Genomic DNA, 26,315 nt, shown 5'->3' with positions numbered 1-26,315 from the left:
GGAACCGTGTGGTGCTGTATGCATGCAATCACTATTTCTGGTGGACCATGTGGTGCTATGTGTGCGGTCACTGCATTACCGTTATTGTAAAATATATAGACAATGTTTTTGTCATATGAAGCTGCTTTATACTCTTTGCCGTTTGTAGGCTATGATAAGATTTTTTGTGAAACACTTTGGTGAGAATTTAAGATAAAAAACACAAAACCTAATTGTTTAAATTTAAAATCCAATCCCGTTGATAAACTTGTGTTTTCCCCATTGTGTTTCTGTACATATATTATTTTCCATCAGCACCAAAAACTTTATACAAATCATATACAAGTAAGGGAAACTAGCTCAAAGCATATCTGCGGAGATGACTGCCTAAAGAGAATTGCGTAGTGTAGAAAACCTAATATGCCATGTCTTTCCGCTCGTGTTGGTAATATCACGGCTTGAAAACAAATACCCAAAAATGGGCAAATTTAATGCAAAATTTAACATATCACCAAGCTTAGAGGACCGCCAAGCAGTCTGCCAGCACGTTTGTACAAGATAAAATAGATCTCCCCAAGATAATGCCAAGCCCTCAAGGCTGTCTGCTTTGATTTCCTTTCCTCTATTCAGCATCTGACTCTGGAAGCCGATTTCGGTACAAACCAGCAATAAATAAACCGGAGAGGAGAGGCCATCACCTGCTGTAGAGTGTGATGGCCAAACAAAACGTCCCCCTGATGAAATAGCGAGTAAGCTAATCCCACAAAAGAGGGAATTTTAAACAAATGCACCAACAAGCCAGCATGAGTAAATGAACCAGATAACAGCCAATGGCAATTGGTGGGTGTACCAGAGCCCATAGAAGAGGATGCAACAGGTCTTCGAGGCTCAACCTAAAAGCAGGCAACGTGACTCATTTCCCTTAGCCCCTCTCAACTGGTTAAGAATCTAAAGTTCGACCACTCATTTTGGTAAAATTAATTCTGAACAGACCATTTCCGTCCAGTATCTTCGACTTCGGTCATTTACTCACTCACAATATCAGGAATAAGCCAAACCGCAAATTTAGGGCACAGCAGGATGATTTCAGTCATGGCAAATAGCAAAGATTGTTCACCTAAACGGTCAATTTTGGGCACACTTTCTATCCATACAGCCTTGCAGCTGCCATGGGACCAACAACAGGGGGTAAGCAGTGCTTCAGTTGTGCAGTGTTTGGTGTTAGTGAGAACCGGAAATCATTTTGATGGACTGGGCCTTAATTTTTATTAGCAAACTGAGCAGGAATGACGGCTAATACATGGATAAAGAAAGAAGAGAAAAAAAAATACAGAGAGGAAGAAGGGATCACAACACCTGCAAGAGTGAGATAGATAGAAAGGAAGTTTCAAGTGGTGTAAGAAATATGCATGAGGTGGACTCAAGGCTAGGTAGCCTTGGTGTACTGCAACACTAGCATTGGGCAGCGTCTATCCTGGTCTCCTAAAAAGTTGGATCCTGCATTAATTTTTTTATTATAAAGTACTGGGTGTACAAGCGAGTCCCAACATTAGGGTGACTATTTTTTCATGTCCGTGACCCATCCATTACACCCACCAACTCTTAAAACGATGAATCCATGCCAGGACTGTCCAACACGCAGGGAAATTAAGATTGCCCGGGCAACCAAAGAAAAACAACTTATATAGTTAAACGCATACTTGAAACTATAGTCATATGGAAAAGTTGCCAAAAAGCATTGCACAAGGAAGTATTGTTTTTAAAGTGACACAGCTCCATTCTGCATTATGTTACAACACAGGCTGAATGGTGGGTGTTTATGAGAGAAGGCAAAACTTATGAATCTAATTTCTAATGTTCTCACCGGTCACTTTGCAGGTCTTCACATCCGGTTCCAGCAGGTATCCAGGGTGACACGCGCAGCTGAACGTTCCATTTTTATTGACACAGCTCTGGCTACACGGTGCAGGGTCGAACTCTTTGCATTCATTGACGTCAACGCAGCCCTTCTTGTCGCTGCTCAACCGGAACCCTTTTTCACAACCACATCTCTGAAAAAGGACGAGACAATTAAGCATTTGATTTTTTTGCACTTTAGGACCAGCTGTCCTACTATGGTCATATAACCCTCCTGAAAAAGGACCGCGATTAAATACAATTTCACTTTTTATGATTTTCTAGGAATTATTCCATGTACCGTTAGCACTAACTATAAAGGCTTTCAATAACAGATCATGAAATTCATAGTCGGTCCAGGTATGGTTTAGAAAACATACATTTCGGTTATATCCGTTAGCCAACCTTCTCTAATAAATCCTCCTGCACACTATCTACAATTCTAGCTTGCTGCCTAGAGAACACAATTTGCAGCCCTTCGTGTTGTACAATCCCTTCTAACAGCCGGTTTATCGTGCTGTTAGAGGTTGTACAACACTAAGGGCTGGAAACTGAATACACTTTCCAGGGACATTATTGGCTGGGGTTTAGACTGGTCCCTCGGTACACCCAATCCACTGGGCCTGCAAGCAAGTAACATTTGGGTACATGCTCTGCAGACTCATCCACGAGTAGTGGGACAGCCTTTTATTTATAGTGCTTACTACACCTGCCCAGCCATTGAAGCTCCATGCAGTGAGTAGCACTCTACTCTGTAAACCAATGTTAGCATGAACAAGCACTGGCAAAGCCAATAGGCCTATGCAAGATCTATTGGTTGTCTTTTTTAAAAAAACATGTTGAATAGCTGGGCAGCTGCTGTAAAGCATAGGTAAAAGTAAATAAAAAACAAAACATGACATGGTCAACACTTGCTGCATCAGTACTTTTTTTTTTTTACTTTAAACCATGCTGCACATGATATGAAGCAGACCGTGTGGTCTAGTCACAGCATTTTTTTTTTAGGTGGTAGGGTGGCGCAATGGGGAAAGGTGTCAGTGGCATAGGACAAGCAATGATGGGAGTGCAGTGGGAACTGGGAAAGCAGGGATAGGTGAAGCAACAACTGGGGAGGTGGCATGGTAACGGTTCAAGCAACAACCAGAGTGGAACAGGGCAAGGAAAGAAGGGGGAGAAAGGAAAAGGGAAGAGGGAGCAGGCCAACACATGAGGGGGACAGGGCAAGCAAAGAATCAGAAAGTAGGAAAGAGTCTAAAACACATGCACCCTTATGGAGTGGTAAAGTAAGCAACATAAACAACTAGCTCTAGAAGAATGCACCCAGTGGGAGGACAATGACTGGGATAGGATGCAGTACTTGGTCCATGCAACATGGAAGGGGGTACACAAAGAAAAGTGAAAACTAGTACCCACTGACCAATGAGAAGCAAGCAAATGTGAGCATAATAGCCAACCCATGGTAAGTAATAGGCTGGGTCTAAGCCCCTTCAATGTCAATAAAATGCTACGCAAACGACCACATGCGCTCTCAGACGAGACCTAAAGAGTTATCAGATTAATAAAAGTGCTTGTTGTTTCCTTGTGGATTAGTTGTGGTGAGCAAGTTAAATTAGCGCTTTTGAGAGCTCATGCATTCACTGCCTGGTTTTCAAAGGGAGAGAGTGCTCGATGTGGATTAGTAAAAGGAAGATGCGAGGAGCTACTGGGAGTGATGGACATGTGGGTCTGTTTGACCAATTGAATCAATGATGAAAGTTTCGGAGTCCTTAGAAGTCGAAGAGTTACAGTAAAGGTGGAGGTTAAATTGGAGAAATAGTTATTTTTATCACTCTTCCCCATCCAATAAATAAGCATGCATAGAGGCGTATCCATTTATGTATTTTGCAATACGTATACATCATTATTACATTTTAAGTACAAGGCACAAACCCAAACATACATACACCCATTAGTACATAAATCCAGAAATATTTACACGGCAAGACATTCACATGAGTGTTTTGCATAATTTCAGATACTGTAAAACAATTGATTCCTATGTATCTATCTATGTACATGCATGTAATTATATTGACCTAGTCAAACATACAAATGTTGCATATTATGCACAGGCTGTTGTAAATTTCATTTTATTTTTTTACTTCATGTATTCCTCATGTAATTATTGTAATACAGGTTTGTCTCAGTATGTAAATGTTAAGGCATACACTACACGTTCTCAATATAAAATGACACTTATACCTTTAATGTATATCTTCGAGGCATAAACCCATATTGAATCGTAGCTGCATACGTTTTCAGCAATAGCTGATACACAAAGTATGTTCACCAATATATTTTTCTTTGTCCTATTTAAATTCTATCAATTTGTTTTTAGTTCTGTAATTAAGTTTAATAAACGTTTATAAATATATAGGTGCAGAAATACAAGTACATGTATGCATATGTGTTCACATATACTTACAAACAGCAGTACCATTCCTATGCAAGGTACAAATCTACATATCTCCACATATGTTGATACCTATAACAATGTATGCATGCATAAACCAGTCAGTAAAGTCAGAAAACTACATCCATGGACCAAGCCACCACAGTGAATTCTATTTACCCGGCCCGTGAGGCCTGAATGCAGAGCGGTCCTGGCTGTCCTTGGTGCTGAACGGGAGAGGTTCTTTTACCACTGAGACAGTGCTGCATGGGAAATTGATGCAAAAAGACAATGGTGTGGTTACCAATGCCCATCGAAGGTCGGATGGAATCTCCTCTTCATGCAGAGTCAAATAAAGGGGGTGTCAGTTGCCGGACTGGGGACCAATACGTTTTGGCAGTGTACAAAGTAACTGATGTCCAGTGACCCACAGTAACGGGGTAGCTGCCTGTAACTTTGTGGAAGGCAGGGCTAGATCCATCCTGTTTTGGATGATCCCTCAGAGGGCCCAATGGCCCATGATTCTTCGGATTCAGAGCGTGTTTTTTACCTGCAGTTTGCAGGGGACTACTACCACTAGTCCAGGAGAGTCAGAGCTTCAGGCTTTCACAGTGGTCCCTCTGTCGGCGAATCAAGAGATGACCTAGTATTCCTCAATCAGGCAGTTCCAAGAGCGCTGCCACACATGCAGAGTTTTATTTTGCTATGGGCAAATCTCATTGGCTCAGGTATGGGCCTCTTCTGTCCTCTGATGCAGGTGTATAGAACTGAGGTTCTGGTGTCCAGAAGGACCCTTAAATTCTAGAATTAGGAAAGTTAGAGGTGTGGGAGCTAGTAACCAATGGGCAGCTAGTCCCTGCAGCTAGCTGACCCCTGAAGTGACCACATCTAGGGTTGTCGGTCACCTTTTTTACACAGAAACCTCTAATTTGCCAATTGTAAAGATGGCATAAGTCAAATCTGTGTACAGACCAGGCTGCTCACCCTGGAGGTGTGGCTAGTCTTCTAGGAGTGTATACCGCCTTGCATAACTAAGTACCTACCTGCTTGGGTGCAAGTATGCCTGGGACAGTGTGTGGGGGAGGGGGTTATTTGCATCACTAGGAGTCAGCCCTGATGCACTTCAGAGGTGGTGTAGCCTTTGAAGCTCACCGCCTTGATGTACCACTTTACTAGCCTGCTTAGGATGAAGGAGTGACTTTCTTGCTCCAGCCATTGTTCCGGACCACTGGGAGTGATCACACTGCCAGGCAGGTGAGAATCCGGTCTTGGTGGCAGCAAATACAGGAAGCGCAGGCTGGCCGCCCAGAGCACAGAGAAGCTGGGACAACCAGGTGGGCAAATTAAGGTAGCCTCCTAGGTATACATGACATCACCCAAGACACGAGATTCATGTCAGGGGCGAGAAGGCATGTTTGATACCAAATATTACATTTCGGCAGTACCATAATGGAGCTGCCAACCTCGAGAATGTCCAGGTGCCAGGCTATGTTATACTATGGACTGCTAACACTTACAGTAGTTTCCAATGGGGAACGCCAATATAGGGACATACAGGATTGCACTTATAACTTCACATTTAATGGAATGCACCTTGCCTCCTGGGTTCAGGAGGTCTCTTTTAGGGGTGCCCAACATATACTAAAAATAGCGTACTGACCGTGCCACGGATGAGGGCACAGTAGAGTTCGCACAATTTGCACTGCTCCTGCAGTCTGCAGGGGCAGGCCTGCTATCAGTTTACTTGAGTCACTCAGGGTGGCACAAAAGGGTGCTACAGCCCCAGGGACCCTTATACCACAGATGCCCTGGGTACCCCAGGCACCATAAACTAAGGACTTATAAGGGGGTAAAGTCCTTGAAAATTGGCATTGCTAATTCACCCAACAGTTTTAGGAAGAGAACACTTGTGCTGAAGCCTGGTTAAGAGGCTTGAGAGCACTGTCAATCGAAACCAGCATCTAGTAGTCCAAGTGGAGGCAAACATCGGGGGTATCTGCAAAGAGCCCGGTTTTCTTACAAAAGTCTCTCCCTTGCGTAAAGCTCCGCTACTATGAAACTGAGATCCTTGCACACATTGTGTGTATATGGAGTGTGTAAGCAGTGCATATGTAGCGCATGCAAGGCTGTACAATCGTGTGTGCAAGTCAGTACTAGGGCGAATGGGAGCCATTTTGGATGCCCATGGTTTAGCATGATATAGGTTGGAGGATGAAAACAGCTGCTCCACACTGGGAGTGTATTGGCTACATTTCTATGACTGAAGGGTAGAGACCCAAAGGTCAAAAGGAAGGGGACAGGGCAACCTTCAGAAATTCCATACAGCCTTACTAGCAAAGGAAGACTACTGAGTTACTCCTACGCACTGCCATTTGGTGGATGGTCCGAGTAAGGGTGGTACTGTTTCTGCTGTTGAAAGGAATGAAGTTGCTACACAGAGCGCGCCGCCAATTACTGCTTTTCTAAGGTGATGATCACCAAGTGCAAAAAGCGCACTTTTTTGTACTCCTGCTTTACATATTCCTTCTTGGGGTCAGCCACATTGCTACCTACTTTGAAAACCATCCATCACTTTACACAAAGGAGGTGTCTGAATAACAGCCCAAAAATTACATTTGATAGTGGATGAACCCAAACCGGTTCTAAAACCTTAGACAGTGGATCCACATCACCTGTTTATAAAGTGTTTAAAAGTAGGATTCCAAACCACCCCATTTTGCAGAACTCTCAATTCTTTGGTCACAAAGAACGTGGAACTTGAACATAGTACTCAAAGGGCTTGTGATCATGGCTGGTGTGTGCAAGATGGACAGTTACCGGAAGTGAGGGCATGTTACCTGAAATCTAGATTTTGAGCTAGAGGAGCAGAGGGCTTGCCCTGTGCCCAGAAGCCTACCTGCTAAAAGAAAATAGGAGTGTGCTTGGCTCTACAGGAAGATAGTCTCTAGGAGAAGCCCATCATGTCACTAGCAAGAGGAACACCCAAAGAGCAAAGACAAGAGTAACTTATGCCATGAGGGTGTCTCACGGTCTGTGTGGTTCCTATTGTGAACTGCACCAAAGCCTTATAAACACAAGTATGATCAGGTCAGCTGATGTGGGTCCGTAAACTAGTGTTATCACTGTGGATGCTAGAGAAGAGCTGCATGCCTCTAAAGCAGAGCAGATTGACTTGGGAGGTCACAACTGCTGCACACATCACTGGAGAACTAGCCTTGAGGCCGCAATTTCCTCGCCTGGATACCAGTCTGTACTTGACCGGGAAGGAATCAACTGCTGAACATGCACCGCTACATAGGCCCTGTTGTGCTGATCATGTTGAGCGATTCCAGTTACCATGGGAAGCCAACACGAGGTCACTGTTGAGAAGAACTGCCGCTGCAAAGAACAGAGGTGCAGCCTGGGCACACGGAACCATACAAATCACAAAATGAACGAGCAGGTAAAATGGGCCTTCGTCTGCAAGCAGGTACTGAGGAATCTGGTGTGAAGACTTGAGACTTTGTCAGAGTTAAAACCTGGGGTGTTAATACTGAAGTATTCTGCACATGTTCCTTATTCATGAACCTACCTGCAGTATACCAGCGACTACCACCATTAAGATGGCCAGAGCAGAAGGTTATTATAAACCTGCATTGGTAATTCTAATTTGAAAGTGTAGTATTTAGTTCTGTAGTGTAATTAAAGTACTTCCTTTTTAAATAAAGGATAAGCACTGGGCTGGACGTTGTGTCGGTCAGTTGAGAACTGAGCTCTTGTCCTCCACACTAACTCCCAGATATACCAGTTACTGCTCACCCCACTACCCTGAGGGTCAGGTGTTGAAAATCTTTTACTTGGCCTGGTTTGTACAGCCATAGGGTGACAGATTCCAAGACACCAGTGGCAAACAACCTCAACATTCATTGATGGAGCCTAGTAGACCAGTCTGCCCCACCCCCCTCCATCCCCAAATAGAATCGGACATAGGAAAATAGGGAGTCAGAGATAGAATGTGAGGTACAGTGAGTGTTTATGTAGAGGTGTGTAAGGAGAGTGCTAAAGAAAAATATGATTGAGAGAAAGGGAGTTGAAATTCAGGAAGAGAGATGAAACAAGGGAAGTAATTATAGATTAATAAAGAGGTATAGGATGCGAAAAATGAGTAGAGGCGTGAGAAGTGATGTTTTGGCAAGCAGGGAGCTGGAGAGGTGAACAAGGCGGTCAATGGTATATTAAATTGAGAGATTGAATAGCAAAACAAACACTGACTAGAGATGATAGCATGAGTTAGATGTGAGTTAGGAAGAGGAAGGAGGTAAAGAGGCTAGTAAGAGTGATAAGGTGGAGAAAGGTGCGAAAAGGCAGGAAGTGGGGAGGTATGGATGGGCAGGGAAATGGGAAGCGGTGGGTAAAGGCAGATTGAGAAAGGTTACTTTTACGAAGAGACATAAGATGGAAGCAGTAAGGTGCAGAACAGTGTGTAGACAGTTAAAGTACAGAGAACGTAGAGAGGAAATGGTGCAAGTGTAGTAACAGTGGAGAAAGTGGAGGTTAGAAGAGGTTGTGAGGTAGGGAGGAAGCGTGTTGAGATATAGGGCATAGGTACATGGAAATATACAGATAGGTAAAGAAATAGAGCAAGGAGAGAAAAAAGAAAAAAGGAAAGAGGTAGTGGTGGTAAAGGTTAAAAGTACAAAGAAAGAGGGGTAGATGGAGAAGTGAAGAGGAGAAGGATGGGACTTTGTGACTAGGAGTGTAAAAGTATAGAGAAATAAGCTAAGAAAAGGTGAAGTAGAGAAACCCGAGGTATAAATACAGGCAAGAGGTCAAGAAAGTGTGCCAAGATTAAGTTACAGGGATGCAAAAAGTACAGCAGTAAAGAGGGAGAAGTTCTAGTGCACGAAAGAGTAGGTAGGGAGCGGGAGAAATGTTGAGATGGAAAGAGGTGAGAAAGATATCTTTACTAGAGGCCCTTAGAAAGTGGGAGCCTAGGGCAATTGCCCACTTTGCCCAGGTCTTAAAAGCTGTTGGCACCTAAGAAAAACTATGGGTCTTTGCTTTTCTAAAAGTTATGATTGGATTTGAAGTTCTCCAGGGAGAAGAGAGCCCTCCCCTTTGGAGCGAGCAACAACTTATTTAGTATCCTTTCCAGGAAAGGCTGCCTTACAGGAGGCCTGAGTACATGACAGAATGTTATCATTTTGTTAAGTCACGACATGGCTAAAGGAAGCGGCTACATCTCGCCAAGTATTTATTGGTGCGAGCAAGAGCTTCGAGTGACAAAGGAGGCGGTAGGCAATTGAAGCATTTCTTAGGTTTGCTATTTAAACCAAGAATCCTAGATCTACTCAGACATATAAAAACATAGCTAACCGTCAGCCCAGAATGCATGCTTCATCACTGCAAAGTGGTTCAATCCCTACTTGTTTTAAAAAGATCTAAAATGTAACTCACCGGTCCATAGGGTGACTTGTAGCAAATCTGAGAACAGCTCTCTGAACAAGGCAAGCTACATTTTGCCCCTTCATCCGATCCATCCAGGCAGTTTCGGATACTATTGCAAGCCATGGCGGCAGGGATACACTCGAAAGTGTTGCACTGGAACTGGTTGCTTTGGCACTTTGGAGGCGAACCTGTTAAAAATAAAATGCTGCAGTCAACAGCTCGAAATCACCAATACTACATAATTAAATAGAAAAAGCAAATGTCATTTTGGGTAAGACTTCTATCTGCAAAACCAGCATACAAAAAAATAGAAATCCCTTACGCTTAACCCCTTCGACGCTGATGACGAGCTGGGCTCGTCATGAGGTAGCCTCCTCGCACGCTCATGACGAGCCCAGCTCGTCACGTAACATGCGATTTTAAAAAACTCAGCGTACGGGCGGAATTCCGCCCGCACGCAACACAGCAGAGCTTCTCTGAAACGAGAGAAGCATATTGGACAACATGCCTGTGAGGGGTACACATCCATCCCAATTATAGCAGTCTTAATATCCAGCTAGGAATGAAGCCTAATGCCAGGGCTTTAAGTGGGATGAAACAACTGGGAGGTCTCTCCAAGGGGAGTGGCCAGTGTGATTAAGGGCATGGCTTAAAAACACAGAAGCTAAATAGCTTTGCGAGCATAGTGTGCCACCCTGTCGTAATTTAGCAGCGATTAGATTAAGCATTAGCAGAAGACATCCTGTATTTAGAGACTATCTTGTCTTTTTATGGAATCCATTTTGTATTTGGCAGCCATTTTAGATGGCCATGTGCTCACCATGTACTCAGTCCTATCTTGCTGTTCTCTGCTCGGTATATTTAGCCTCTTCCTCCTACTTTGCACATGCTCAGTTGTGCTTGCAGCTGCTAATATTCTGTAACTGTCAGGATGTGCTTGCTAGCATTGGCAAAACTGTTAGCTCCTCCTACTTGTCGACTGTGCATTTTCTGTATGACCATCTATGTGTGTAACTCTTCTTACGTGCACTTGTACTGCCCTTTTTTAGCCCCTGTGAGGGTATATAAGAGATACTGTGGCCTTCAGTCCTCAGACCATCTCATACAGAGTGCTGCGGCTTCTGTGTGACATGGCCTCACTTGTTGTAATTTAATAAATATGTTTCTCTTGATTACAGATTCTGTGCCAACTTTTTTCATGCTGCTTTAAAGGATCAGGTGTTAGTGCAAACCCCTGAGATGGGATTTTTGATTTCCATCAACCCCACTGGTATTTTGCTGCTTCTGTCATTGCAGACAGCTATATAATACAACCTTAGACCTAAAACAAGCCAGGATTATTGGCTGCAATGGTTATCGCCCTATTTAGAAAAAGAGGGGGGACAATAGGAGCTAATTAAAGGTCCAGTGACGCGTGCTCCCAAGTATACGATTCTTATCATAGATGGGAGTCACTGTTACTATGTCAGAGCAGAAGGGAAGAGATGAACACTCACGCTGTGTACTTCTCTGTGTGGGGGACAGTGTGTCCTCATCAATGCCCTCACACCCCCCGAAGGATGTCATGCTTCATCATTGGGCTGTGATCCTAGTCAGGCCGGCGCTGCACTGCCCTACGGGTCCCCCGAAGGGTCTCTGTCAGATCTTTTGATGAAGCTGTATTGGTGAGTGGGGGTAAGTGGCAGTGAAGTCCTAATATGTGCTTTAAAAAATGGCTGGAGGGAGGGTGAGAAATGTTATTAAGGCGATCCCTCGGTCACTGCTAAAAACAAAGTGAATGGTGCTGCTATAGGGGATATTATGTCCATTTGTAGCTAACTAAATTTTATATCCCTGATGGATATATTTTCCGGTCAACATGTTTCACGCTTCTCTCGGCTCTTGAGGAGAGATCCAGAGAGCTCCTTCAGGACCAAACAGATTATGGGAGGAAAAAAGTTTGTGGGAGGAAAAAAGTTTCCAATGGCCAAATTTGATCCAGTGCCACTGGGCAGATCGGGAGAGTAGTATCTCCCTTAAAAACTGAGAAATGCCTCATGAGATCAGATAGAGGTCACTCAAGATTGTTCCTTGATGTCCCTGGGGCTGTGGAACCTGTGCGCCTCTCGCCATCTCTGCCCAATGATGAAGCATGACACCCTTCGGGGTGTGAGGGCATTAAGATGAGGACACACTGTCCCCCACACAGTAGTACACAACGTGAGTGTTTACATCTCTTCCCTTCTGCAATGGTCGTTAGTTGCGCAACATAAATATAAAACTATGGCTTCATTCTGTATAATATTGAAAATGCTTCCGTTCTTAAACTAGTAAACTGAAATAACTAAAACTAGTCTCTTTGAAGGTATTTCGAAGGCAGTGAAGGGTGGCATTGTTTCGGATTTAATATTTGTTTTTCAACCTGGGGCTACGGAAAAAACGAGGAGCCGAATAGGGACCAGTCTCAGCACCTGCTTTCTCAGCACCGGCAGGACTCGCCTCACTTAAAGCTCTGTCTGCCTACTGCCCTTTATTACATAAGGGCTCGTGGCGCCCTTACTGTGTCGCCGAGTGGAAATTACTTTTTTAAAACTTTTTTCCACTTTCTCATGGTTTACAACCCAGCATGATTAAACGCTACCATTTTGAAACCGCGACAAATACAGTAATGCAATTGCAATTTAGGCATGCACAAGTACATAACAGAGCAGCCTCTCAGGGTATATTGCACAATACAATTTGGAACGTCCTCACTTGGCTCACACAGAGCATATTAATTCTAAGCAGTGACCCAGTACAAACCACCCAGGGACAAAATAATGAATCGCAGCAACCTGATAAAGTGAAATGTGTTGTACTTGCCCCACTCCGGTGGAGACTATCCCATCGGGTGGTTGTGTAACATAGGTGGTGCTAATCTTCAGCAGGTAAGCTTTGAGCGGCTCCCAAATATCTTTCGGACGGGAGGCAAGAGGTTGAGCGCTGGCATATAGCTCACAATTGGTATTGCAGTAGGTAAGACTATGGAGCCAGTCCCTGACCTAGGGCGATGCTCTGCTACCCCGATTAAGCGCCATCTCCCTCTTTGCAACCAATGACTTTGAATTTACTGATTTTTTTCGAAAGCCCCCCACGTATCCCAGCAAAGCAAGCTCCGGCATAGGGGACACTTCCAAGTGAATAATTTGTGATATAGTCTCAAATCTGGACCTCCAAAAATCCCAATTTTAGCACAATTCCATGTCAGATGGGCAAAGTCGGGCTGTGGGCCTCCACACTTGAGGCAATAGTGCAATCTATTTGAATCAATAGCATGTAGCTTAGCTGGGGTGTTATACACCCTGCACAAATATTTAAAATGTATAAGCTTATGTCCGCTATTTAAGGAGACTTTTTTGGTTTGTGAACAGAAGGACCAGTGTGAATCCTGAATTGGGTGCCCAAGATCTCGCTCCCATGCCTCCCGTATTTGGATCTCCCTACTAGGGATTAATGTCAGACATGCTTTATATAATCTTGAAATTAAGTACTCTCCCACCGGATTTGTGATTAGGAGGGTGAGTGGATGGAAAGAATCTGGCTCCAGCGGGTACTCTGAAATTTTGGCACGGATTGCCCATCGTATTCTAGCAAAAATAAATGGGTCCATGAATGTGGCTTTGCTAACCTGTCCACCCTAAGAACTAAAATATACATGTCCCTCCGGGAACACATCCCCAAATTTAGTCATGGAATACGCTGCACTAATTTTTCCTCCGTGATGGGAAGCCTAGGGTTATTCGCCACAGGGATTTCCGATAAATATAAAGCATCTCCTCCTGTCACTTTGGTCAATTTGAGAAAGGCCCAGCTAGTGGTGGAGCTTTCAAACTGCCTCTTACTCGAAGCAGAAGGGACTTATTACAATCCCCGCGAAGAACACACCGGAAAGCTTGCAGAGAGTGAACCAATATATGGTGTTCACATCAAATGAAGCTGGAACAATAAATAACAACGATAGCTACACCAGAACCCAATTGAGGGTTGGAAGTATCACCTCAACCGACAACGAACTACAGCAACGGAGAATAGCCTTGAAAAAGTCGGGGGTTACATTCCCCAGTACGACGAAACACGTGTTGGCTGTGACGTCTCCTTCATTAAACAACGACAAAACCCTGAACAAAAGGATCTTGAAAATTTTTTTTATTGGATTGCTGTATGAACTGTAATGTGAAAACACCTGTATTTGACTGTGTAAAATACCTTACGTGTGCTAGGGAGCAACAAACGTCTGTGGCTTAGCCTAACTAGAAGAGGGAAGTGGTTCTCTTCTCCTTTTAGCACCGTTAAAAATATTACCCAACTACGTATATACTAGAAAAGTGTAACTTTCCCAGTGGCGCCAGAAACCTAGTATAATCTACCACTATTCTAGAACTAGTGGTGGAGTCTGTCTGAATTTAACTGGGATATCTGGGGAATCCCCACGGTTAAACAGAGCATAATGGAGCCGGAAGCACCAGCTCCGCCTCAGGCCTGGAGTAGGGAATCCTTGCATCGGGATGATATCCAGAGTGGGCAAAGCTACCCTGAGCAACTAAATAGTATACCTGGAAATTAGAGACCCTGAACCCACCCCTCATATGGTAAAGACAAGGTGTCCCAGCTAACTCTGGGACCGTATGCCCCCCAGATCAATCGGAGGAGAGATGAGATCTCAGCATGTGGAAAAAAGTGTTGGGGAGGAGAATAGGTATGTTGTGGAACAGGTACAAGAATCATGGAAGGACGGACATCTTCACCAGGGCTACATGGCCCACGAGGGATAGCGGGAGCTTCAACTAGCTCTTCCTGGAAATGACGAACCAATGGGTCCATTGCAATATAAAAGCAGCAGGGAGAGTGAGCATCCCTGCGGGGTGCCACGAGAGCGCTTGAACGAGGAGGACAGTGTACTGTTCAGATGGAGCCTAGCGGTAGGCACTGCATACAACAATGCCGTAAGATCAATAAATCCCTTTGGGATCCCAAGCTTCCTCATTACTGCAAGGAAAAAGGGCCACTCCAAGGAGTCAAAGGCCTTTTCAGGGTCCAATAGGACCACGGCCGCCGGGACTGCAGGGTCGATCTGATGTATGACCGCAAACGTCGTACGCAGGTTTAACACCGTTGACCTGTGTGGGACAAAGCCGGGAAAATACGGTCCAATAATAGGGCCAGTCGTAATGCGATCATCTTGGCTAATATTTTATAATCAAGATTTAAAAATAGCCTGTACGAGCCGCATAAAGCTGGGTCTTTCCCAGTCTTTGGGAGAAGAATTATTACAGCCTCACAAAGTGGGGGGTGGGGGGGTGGGGAGGGGGGTACCTTGCAGTCTAGCGCTTTGTTATAAACTTTCAGTAGCTAGGGCAAAAGCAAATCCTTATAGGTTTTATAAAAGACGCCAGTAAAGCAATCAATGCCCGGAGCTTTCAAACCACTGATGGCGTCAATAGCGCTGCCAATCTCAACAGAGAAAGGTTCCGTTAGGAATTGCTGCATAAACTTCAAGCCACACCACTACAATCTCTGCAAAATAGTTATCATGGTACGCTTCATCCTGTGTCACCCAAGTGGTATACAAAGTGGCATAGTAAGATAGAAATTCATCACAGATCTCAGAGGTGCTGTGCAGGGTGCGACCTGTGGAATAACTAATACAGGTGATTTAGGACCATCCAACCGATGGCCTGGTTAGACGCGCTAACGTACGGCCGGGTCTATCCCCTTCCCCGTAATGCCTAGCAACGGCAAACCTACTTAAAAACAGACTTTAGCGTTCAGCTGAGTCTCTAAACTCTGTAAGAAGCTTCAGGCAAGTCGGCCATGATCGGAACTCACAATTTGCTCTTTGTCCAATTCAACCAATTGCTTCTCAATGCGCGCAATCAAGCCAAACAAGTGTTTAATTACTCCCTAGTGCTTAGAAATACATACGCCATGCATGTAGGCTTTGAACGCTTCCCAAAGAGTGGACCACAAGCTCAGAGCCTTTGTTAAGCACAAAGTAGTCAATTATAGCCTCCCCAAGTTCAAATCGAAACACCTTGTTCATCAGGGCATGTCCAGGGAACATCCACACCCTCTGGTCTGGGGATACATACGCTCAAAACCACAGGGGAATGATCGGAGTAAGTGCTCAGGAGATTATTGAACATCCTATACATGAAGCGCAGTTGGGGGAGACGAGTCAAAAATCGAATCTGGTCCAGGTGCCATATTGAGCAGCATAGTGAGTAAACTGCGTCTCCCGGATTATGCTGGCACCAAACTTCCACAAGGCCAATGGAGTCACACATGTTTAGCAAAACATGGTGTGCATGTGGCTTAGTATCAGGGGATTTAGATGTGTACTCTCGCACTGGAGATTAAAGTCGCCCCATACATATATAGTCTGCCTCCAGTTGTAAAAGCTGTCCATGAATATCTTGGAAGAATTCTGGGCAATCAACATTAGGTGCGTATATGCAAATAAATGCAATCTGATAACATCAGGAGACCCTCGACCAAAGTGTAACGCCATACCCTGTCCGTATGCGCTTTCAGAAAGTGGAAAGGAACACTTATGTATCAGGACAGCCGTACCCCATGCAGATGTGCTATAGCCAGCAAAGTAGCGGCGTGGACCCCAGCCCAAGGTAAAAGTGGTAGTGAGGGCTCTAGGCAAGTGAGTTTGCTGTAAGAAAGTGACATCTACCTGATGCCGCTGAAGATAATGCAAGACCGGTCTACATTTCTTAGCATTGTTAAGCCCCCCGGACATTCCAAGCGATTGAGATCCGAAAATGGTGTTGGCCTACCCCAATCAGACATCCCAGTGTTTTGGGCAGTGACTGAGCTTGTGCATTACAATAGAAACTGGTCATGCTGTAGTGAATAGACAATGTGAGAACTATTAAGAACTCCAGGAATCTACCCCCCCCCCCACCCATCCCAGTGCAACTTAACGCAGGGAGTGTCCCCAGTGAAAAAAGATGTACCTTTATCATGTAAACACTCATACAACTAGCTTAATCAATACAAGATACATATCACCAAATTGAAACAAACCAAGTGAACACTTGGGGTGTGGCAACGCCACGCCAGCTACCCAACCTGCAAAATCATGCAAAAACATGTCAGCCACTCAATAATAAGTTTACATGGAACAATTAGCCGCAGTGCGTCTGTACAAATTACAAACATCACTCATTGGAAAATAAGTCAACACTGGCAGCCGAGCCGCTGTTAGGAGGTGATGCCCCGGGTAAGGCCTTATTCTTGTGGCTGCTGCCATTTCCCTTGTAGTCCCTGCAAAATTCCTGGGTCGCTGTGGGAATGTCAAATACACGAGTGCGGCCATCAAAGTCTACTCTGAGTCGAGATGGGTACAGCGTGCCATATCTCAAAGCCCAGGTTCTGCAGCGTGCCCTTTACACCAGCGTATTTCCTCATTGCGTCCCGAGTCATAATAGTGAAATCTGGGTATAGAGCCAGTTTCGAGCCCTGCTAAGTGATGGAACTCCACTCTCTTGCCAATCTCAACACCTTATCTCTTTCCCGGAAATTTAACAGGCGGGCAATGATAGGTCTAGGAGGGCAGGCCGGGTTAGGACGGGGACCCAGAGAGCGATGGGCCCTTTCTACGAGAAAAGTGGAAGTGAAGGCATCTGTCCCAAAAATGTCTACTAGGGACTCCACAAACTGATCCATACGCCCTGTGTTTGAGGTCTCCGGAACCCCCAGGATGCAGACATTATTGCGCCTACTGCGCACCTCCAAATCCTCGTTCTTGATGGCCACCTCCTTAAGTATTTTTTCCATGTGGCCTAGTCGCTTGGTAGCTTGGGCAGCGCCATCTTCCAAATCAGTCACCGTATCTAAGCGCTTCTCATGTATGTCCAGCTCGGCACCCATGCCATCCAGCAGTTTATCAAGTATGTCAAAGCGACCCTCAAGGATCGTAACACCTGCCTGCATTTCTAGCAGCAGAGCATTTGATACTACCGGAGCATCAGAGCCGATGACCTTCATGCCCCCCTCCGCCACCAGAGTCAACCAATTGCTCAGGAGGTTTCCCAAACTGTAGTAGACGTTGTTTGGGTCCTTTGACCCCATTCTATCCCTGCTGGGCGCGCTAGTTGCCAGTGTTACTCAGGGCACAAATGGAGGTCACAGCTGCAACAGAAAGGAGCAAGTATGGGCCCACTACAACTCAAGGATCACCCAGGACCCTGCAGACTAAGTCGATGTAGTTTCCACTCTTCATCTCTGTATATGTAGCGAGACTAGGCCATTTCCAGCCGGAACACTCTGCGCCTCACCAGGGCACCTCAGTACCTGCCCAACTTCCGCACCATTAGCCGCATCGCAGAATCAGGTGGCAGCAGATGGGCTCGGTCTCCTTGGAGCCCCAAAACATGCATTGCGCATACTAAAGTGCGAAGCCCGAGTACCGCCAGACGAGAGATTCTCTTCCCCCCCCCTCCCCCCGAGCTCCCCCATCCAGCACCAACAGCCGGGTGGTTGGCACCCAGGCTCACTCACAGCCCCTAATGCCGCAGGGCCTCCGGGGACTAAAGGAGCTGAACCACAGCCAAGTATGGGGCCTCAAGCGGCAAGCAACGCTCAAGAGGGGGGGCTGCAAAGGAGAACAGGCCTACCTGCAGTCCGGTGGCACCCGCGAGGTTGACCCGACAATGGACGCCCGCTGGAGCTGTAATCCACTGCAGTGATTGGTGCGGCCTAGTCCCCGCCCTGCTCTATGCCACAGCTCTGTCCTAGGACCACATCAGCTTCCGCAGTTATGGGAGATCCGACTCCAGAGACTGCTCAGATGGACTCGGGCATTCTCCAGCAGTCAGCCGCATCGCCCAGCTCCGATCTTGGCCATGAGAAAAAGCGTGATGGGCGAAGTTAGTCTGGATTGCTGGCGGAGCTCCAGCACTGCGTGGCCATCTTGGTCGGCAGTCTGGTCCCCGTGGATATCACCGAGAAGAAATTGATGTCTTAAATGTTGTAAATTCTCAAAGCGTCCGCCTCTTCTTATGAAGTAGTAATGTTTAAATAAAATGTTTTATTACAGAAATAAAATATTTTTCTTGCACAGAAGATGCTAGTAATGCGCAACATTTCCCGGTCAAAGTCTCTGGACAATTTTAACAGGTTTTAAAACATAAGACATTGAAAGTAAGTGCTTGAAGGCGATCTCTTACAATTTTTACTGCACCACTGAACAATCCTGGGCAGGTGTAGTGAAATCACTCAGCGGGCTAGGTCCACAGCTAAAACCACAGTGTGCTCTAAAAAACAGAAATGTTATCTGTGCGGTGCCTTTCAGACGACTGAAAAAGATGGACATGATTCTACCACCCTACTCCCTAGCACCTGTGGATGAGAGAAGGCCTACAGGGGTCCGCACTAATCGCAGCATAGATTAATAGGGTGAAACGCCCTTTGGGGATGCCATGACTCCCAACAGCGTTTGCTCCAGGGAAGGCAACTGAGAACCACCTTAACCCCTTCGACGCTCATGACGAGCTGGGCTCGTCATGAGGTAGCCTCCTCGCACGCTCATGACGAGCCCAGCTCGTCATGAACAATGGGAATCCACAATTCTCAGCATAGGAGGGGAATCATTATAGCACCCATGTGGTTAATTCTGGGGAGCCAGTGAAAGTCCTCTAAACAGCACCCAACTGGAAGTTCTGCAGGAAAGACTGCATTTTAACCTGGATGAATCTTGGCGCTCCATTATTGGAAGCACCATAGGCCCAACCCAGCTGGTCCCGTTCAATAAAAGGGAGGGTGCTATACAGCATTTGTACTAACTCTGTGGCATCCCTTGGCTGGCTAAGTGATAACAACCCTATGCCTCCAGAAGCTGTGGCTGATCGGTTACTGTGGAATGGGGCAGAAAGAACAGCAGCAATCACCATGGAAAACCCCTTTGGCGCACCACTCAATGGACAGTATGATGCTCAGCAGGCCAGCTTGGACCATTTCAGATGGTCACCCATCTCTCCAGAAATCAACTTCCTCCAGATAATTAGTTCCGCCAAAACAAGTAAGCAGGACAAAGCCACAAAGGTCTGCTGACCAAGCTAGTGTTTGAGTAGGACTCCAAAACCTACCTCTGGACATTGGATAAGTGTACCAGCTGTACGTCAGCACAAATGCCAGTTTGTAATACTACGCCCTACATCTGAAGCGTCCTTTCTCTGGATTGTGTTAATTTAACGCTCTATACAATTTAACTCTATAGCAGCTAATTCATGATTTTCCTTTTGGGGGAAAAAGTCTGCTCTATCCTTTTAGCTTCCAAACGACATTGAATAGTACTGTGTTTAGGACAGATTATATAGATAATGCTGTAGATTGATGTGACTTGCCAAACTGCCTTCTATCTCAGCCCTCGTTATATGAACCAGGTGCCTCCATTTTCACCCACACTCATTACCTCTAGTTGCCCCCCTATTCTCCCCTTTCATCCCTTTTAACCTGCAACCCTTTCTCCTCCCTCAACGACAGAAAAAAATGACCCATATAAATTCCAGATGCCGCCTAGGGTACAGAGAATGAGCTGTTATGAAGACCCAATTTATCTTGGTATAAAACAGTGAACAGCGGATATACTGAGGGCCTGAAAATCTTCAAGCCTAAAGTTATTGCCACCACATATGGTCTTCTAAGTAAGAAGCAAAACAGGGAAAATGTGCTAAGGCTCAATCTGGAACAGAGTAGGGAAAACCACTAGATTGAGTTCTCACTGAGGAACACACTGAGCAGTAGGAAAAGAGCAAAACAAATGTTTCAGAAAATAATCCACTAGTGGTGATCCAAGCAGAGAATGGTGATCAGAAAGAAACACAGACATGTCTGAAGTAAACCTAGGGAGATGGACGGACACTTGAAACTTTTCAGACACTCACCCCCAGCCACAGATCTGGGTTGAATCCACCATCATTCTTTAGCTCACTTCGCCACCTCAGTTCAGACCCAGCTATATGCAAATCAGTCTTGACCCTGTGCCTCATGGGAAATGTCCAGCCCGAAATGCCAAGCCAGGTCTTCCCCGAACCAGAAACAAGTATCATCCTGGGACCAGTTTCTGAACAACACCCTTCATCAGCCAGGCTAGCTTGAATCCAGTGGCAAGGTGAGCAAAGGACCCACATCTAGGCATACCCTGCCAACTTAGGGCAACAAAAGCAAACTAGGAGATGATGGACTGAAGCTTTTCAGACCCCCCCCCCCCCAGTCACAGATCTGGGTTGAATCCATCATTCTTCAGCTCACTTCGCCACCTCAGCTCAGACCCAGCTATATGCAAATCAGTCTTGCCCTGTGCGTCATGGGAACAGTTTGGAAGGTCTGTGAAGTAGCCATTAGCCACAATTACTGTGATACCTGTGGTGCAAGGGACAATGCAAACCACCAGAACCTGGAGAGGCAAGATTCAAAGTGCTGAGGCTTCAGACTCGTATTACTGATTGAATTGGTTCAAACAACCCTTTAGATGGATTTACAAGTGAGGTTGCTGGCCACCAAAATGAGTCACTTCATGAAGACACCAGCTGGCACTGCTCAAGGTCTACATTTGCAGCCTCACAGTTTGGGGACTGGGGTGGAGGATGGGACTACCCTACAGATAGCAGGTCGGCCATGGGAGTGTGAAAAAGGTGGTGGAATGCTAGTACCATCAGGACAGTAGAATATATTCTCCATCCATGCCCTGTCTGGGGTGATCAAGATCAGCTGTGCTTGCTCTTAGAGCCTCTCCTGCAGACCTTGTGACATAAGTGAAATGGGCAGAAATGTAGAGTGGCCGAGTTCATAAGGGTTAAAGGTCTATAAGACCCTGGTTCTAGAGATGGCTTGGCTTTTTTCAATATTACTACTATATCAGCACCCGCCCAAGAACTAGGTACAGAATTTCCTGATTGAGCCTGTAGTACTGTCTAACAGATCGGATTACCTCCTGAAACACCTTATAGAATTTAATGGGGATCTGATCAGGACCCGCAGCTTTACCCGATGGAAGGCTATTCAGTGCTGCGAGAATCTCAGAGGTCAGAGGTGCATCAAGTGCCTCCCTATCCTCTTCAGAGATTAGGGGAGCAGAGATATCCCCAAGGTACCCTTGAATATCCGTAAACTCCCTTGGCTGATCCTCGCTATATAATCTGGCATACAACTGTCTAAAAACCTCCCAGATCCCCTCCGGGTTAATAACACTTCCTCCATTGCCATACAAAATCTCCTTAACTTCTCCTGAGGCCACTTTCTGCCTTGTACAGACTGCCAGAGTAGGCCTAACGACCTCGCTTAATTCATGACATTGCTCCCTTTTAGTTAGATAAGTAGCTGCCGCCTTGATAGCAATAATCGACCGCTTCCGTCTTTGTGCATACAACTTTTAGGAGCGCCTGATCCAGAGGGGCCCTGGAAAGGATTGCTAGATTCAGTTCCTCCTCTGCATCCAGTTTTTTTACTCTCAGCTCCTCCTGCTCTTGTTTGTGTAAGCTAAAGCTTAGTGTCTCCTCGCGGATGCCCGCCTTAAAAGCATCCCAGGTTACGCCTGATTAAGTACTGCCTCTATTAATCTCCCAGTAAGTTACTATCCAATCTTTCATTTGTTTCAGGTAGCCTTCATCCTTGAGTAATCCTCTTTCAAAAGTCCATATCCGCTCCCACCCAACTGCCCCTGCAAATTTTAATGTTAAAACCAGTAGATTATCGTCTGAAATAATCTGAGGCAATTTCGCAATCTGACTTCTTAACAAGGAATTTGATATCAGGAAATAATCCAATCTAACACAAACCTTATGCAGGGCAGAATAGTAGGAACTAAAAAGACAAAACTACTGCCTAGATCTGATAATTATAAGGGCTCTACCAGAGTTCCAAAATTTTGAAAATTATCTGAAGCAGACTGATACAAACAATTTATATCAAAAGGCCACAAGAATGATAGAAAAAAGATTTCATTTTTAATATTTTCAATTCAAACATTACTAAAAAGATAATTCTACATCCATAATAAATAATCACAACACTACACAGTGTCCCACACATTCCTTCACACATACAAACAATCATACTAAGACATGCATCCATCAAGACAATTCAATCATCCATCTCAAAACAGTCAAGTTGCCGACTGATGATACGATGACTAGAGTCCCGTAGGGTCTTGAGCGAAATTGGGACCAGTTTGAACACTCTGGGACTACCTTCAAGCGCAGACGCGCGTTTCGGTGTCCAACCTAAACATAGGCCGCACCTTCATCAGGGCACAGTAGGGAAGGGTGGGGGACAGCAGAAAAATTGAGAGATCCTGACAGGTTGCTTGTTCAGGCACAGATCAGTACATGGGCCTCAACGTACGTCAAAGGCGCACACTGGCTACACAGAGGGAGCTTCTTAGGTTTTTAATAGGATGGTTCTCTCAATTTATGTAAACGGAGGTTCAAAAGGAGCCTCTGCATGTTGCTGGATGCAGATCCAGATAGAGGGTAGACAATGTAGTTATAATAACAGGCTCGAGAGTTCCAGACGGGCCAGCGAACTGATTCGTCAAAAAGCGGCAATGCCTACGGGCCGTGCATACAATAAAGATTCTGATCTCAATGAAAGCGCGATTCCTTGGTCACCACCAGGACACTATCAGATTAGGCAAGCGCAGAGCGGATTCCTTAAGCTTTCTTTTGGAGCGAGGCGGAGTCCAGATCTGAGGGTTAAGGATTCAAAAACACAATAGTAGGAACTACCAGGATCGGAGGGGTTTAGATGAGCCCACACATCAGTTAAGGAGTTATGACGGGTCAGATTAAATATTGCTCGGCATGTTTTCTTTTTATGACCAACATAACTATGTCCCACTTAAGTACCAAGCCCCCTATACCATTTATGTTAAAATCTCCACACAGGATAACCGGCTCAGGCCAGGAAACTAATTCCAGATCTAAAAACTCAAATATATCAGGATCATCTTCAGTCGAACCATATGCTGATCCTACAGTGACCGCTTCATCATTTATTATGCATTCCAGGAGGACGACCTACCCCATTGATCTTCCTTCCTTTTTTAAACTATAAGATCGGGCCTTTTAGATAGTATAGCAACCCCTCTAGTTCTAGGCCCCCGTATGAGCAAGTAAAGAAAACCCCAACTGCTCTAACAAATAGACCTTTGTCCCCTCTACGTGTGTCTCTTGTAGACCAACAAAATCCAGTCGCATTGACCTCAAAATGGTTGAAACTCGTCGCCTTTTCAGATGATCATTCAGCCCACAAACTTTAATCGAAGCGATCTGTACACATTAAAACACCTAAAATATGTGTTCCATCCAATTAACAAATACATCAATACGCAGATTCCTCTCCCATTCTAGACTCCTTCCTACCTTAGTATTGCTACACCTCATGTGTCCACCCAACCATCTCAGATGCTGTGGTGTGCTATACTGTATTGACCCCCGCACCACCCCAACCCCTTCCCAGCCCTATACCCCTCCCCCTAGAACATCTCCCCTCCAGTACCCCCCCACCCACCTTACAGGCAAATAGGTCAGTCATGACCTATGTGTGACAGCTTAGACTGCAGCAAGTCGGACCCTCCTTCCTATTGCTTCCATGCAATGCTTCCCCATGTACCAAATAAATCTAAAATATCTAGAAAAAGAAATCCTCTAACCACCTATTCTGAGCCAATACCCCTCCCTTATCTCCCTTCAGAAAAAACATTCTGACTTGCCCTTTAGCTATAACTTTAAGGCATGCTATGTACAATAAATAAGCCTCACACCCAAGACTCTGAAAGGTAGCAATCAGCTGCCTTAGCCTCCACCTTCTTTCCACAGTTACATGACAAAAGTCTGGTCAGGCAAAGAATGTAATACAATTGAATGTACGCCTTGACTCCGGTTTTGCCTTGTCCATTTCTTGCCTGAGAAGGAAGTTACCAACATAGACCAAGATTGCCCGAGGTCTATCGGCTAGAGACGCCCCATGTACTTTCCTTTGGGTGGGAGGGAACTGGTGAGCCCTCTGGACCTCACAATCCCAGTTCCAAGAGGCCCTCTCTGGAAAGTCCCCCTTCAACAAATTGATGACAAAACCTGACGGACTGGCCATTTGACCCTTCAGCAACCCCCAAGAGCCTTAGATTATTCTGCCTCTGGCGGTTCTTAAAACCCTCCAGTTTCCATTGAACATCCTCGACCGCCTTCTCTTGTGCCTCCTTGAATGACTGCCATCTTCTAACGTCATCTTCCAGTTTACCTGTTCTTTCCTTAACATGGGACACCCTATCCGTCATGTCTTCGTATAATTTGTTCATCTTTCTCAGGGAGCCCTGTATCTTCTTTGTTGCCTGCTTTGCTCTCTGACTCAGTCCTGGCCTCTCCCTGCATTTCCTTCAAAGTCGTATAGAGGAGATCCATTGAAGGAGCCTGGGGTGGACTAGTTTAATTGTTTTGCCCCACCTGCGCATCTGTACCACCACCATCCTAATAAAGCTGTGACGTGGCGGAGTAATCCCACAGAAGTTTTCGGTTAGCCCCAGTATTTGATGGACTAACTGGCACCTTAGATTTTGATGTAGACCTCTGCGTCTGTTGGAAACCCCTGTGAGTTGCAGGCGCCTTCTGTACAGATTAGCTCACCACTGAATCGGAGTCTGATCTGCTAGATAAGCTTCCTTTGCTCTAGAGAAATGAATCAGTCATCGTTGAGGGAAAAGAAACCGTCCCAGTCCGGTGAACCAGTAGTTCTTTTATCCTGGGTTAGGCCCTCAGTCTGCCTTGAAATCTCCAAATCAGTGGCTGCTGGAAAGGCTTCTACGGCAGTAGATACTGGATTATTCAAGAACCCACTCATTGGGTCCTCCCCCCCCCCCCCCCCGCTCTCCCTGCAGTCTCAAGCCTGGCGCCCACCCCCTTCAAGCACCACTTTGTCCATGCTCAGGTTCGCGGTACTACAAACGGCATTTCCTACCTCGATAACCTGTAAATCCTGCATGTTCGCTCCGTAAGCCCAGCACTCTGTTCCCCTTGGGTATTGGCAGGAAGTACGTGCAATATTGTATTCCCGCGTTGCCCGGATACCAAAACTTCGGCGTCCTCAGGTACAGCAGCTCCAGCTTCCGCGGTCTCGGCCGACCTCACGGAAAAAGACTCGTTCAAGGTAGGCTGCCGCAGCGTGGTTTCTTTAGGTTCTTTTAGTTTACCCGCATCACCTCCAGTTTCAGCCATAGCGGCTTTCAGAGATGCTCCTCCAGGTTCTTTATTGCCGCCAGTCACGCTGCTGCCGCTGTTCTGCTGCTCATCAGGCTTTTTGGCGATTACCCTGTGCGGCTGTCCCGTGCCCGGCTGAGATGAAACTGGGACAGTTGCGTCCTTCAGTGATTCTCTGGTCCCACTTTTCTCCTGATTTTTCAGGTCGTTCAGCTCCTTTAGCGGTTTAGGGTTCCTTGGTGCCACATTGCCCTTAACACTCCACCGCTGTAGCAGCCTGGGTAACCAAACAAGTTTGCGTTGTGTGAATATCCTCAGGGTGACAACTGCCTGAGGAAGCCGCCGGAGTAGATCAAGACCCA

General features: G+C 45.7%; 1 protein-coding gene across 1 annotated transcript in view; it reads right to left on the bottom strand.

Moving 5' to 3' along the window:
- LOC144820278 (uncharacterized) overlaps positions 1-26,315 on the bottom strand; it is a 988,894-nt gene that overhangs the window by 399,569 nt on the left and 563,010 nt on the right. Inside the window, exons 22-23 of the mRNA XM_078677866.1 lie at positions 9,743-9,921; positions 1,844-2,030 (exon numbers count right to left, since the gene is read on the bottom strand). Of these exons, the coding sequence (XP_078533992.1) occupies positions 1,844-2,030; positions 9,743-9,921 (366 nt within the window). The remainder of the gene's footprint in view (positions 1-1,843; positions 2,031-9,742; positions 9,922-26,315) is intronic.

The sequence above is a fragment of the Lissotriton helveticus genome, chromosome 2_1, assembly GCF_964261635.1.
Source record: "Lissotriton helveticus chromosome 2_1, aLisHel1.1, whole genome shotgun sequence".
Classification (NCBI taxonomy): domain Eukaryota; kingdom Metazoa; phylum Chordata; class Amphibia; order Caudata; family Salamandridae; genus Lissotriton; species Lissotriton helveticus.
The sequence above is the reverse complement of the archived record's forward strand: the minus strand, read 5'-3'. Positions and strand labels throughout refer to the sequence as shown.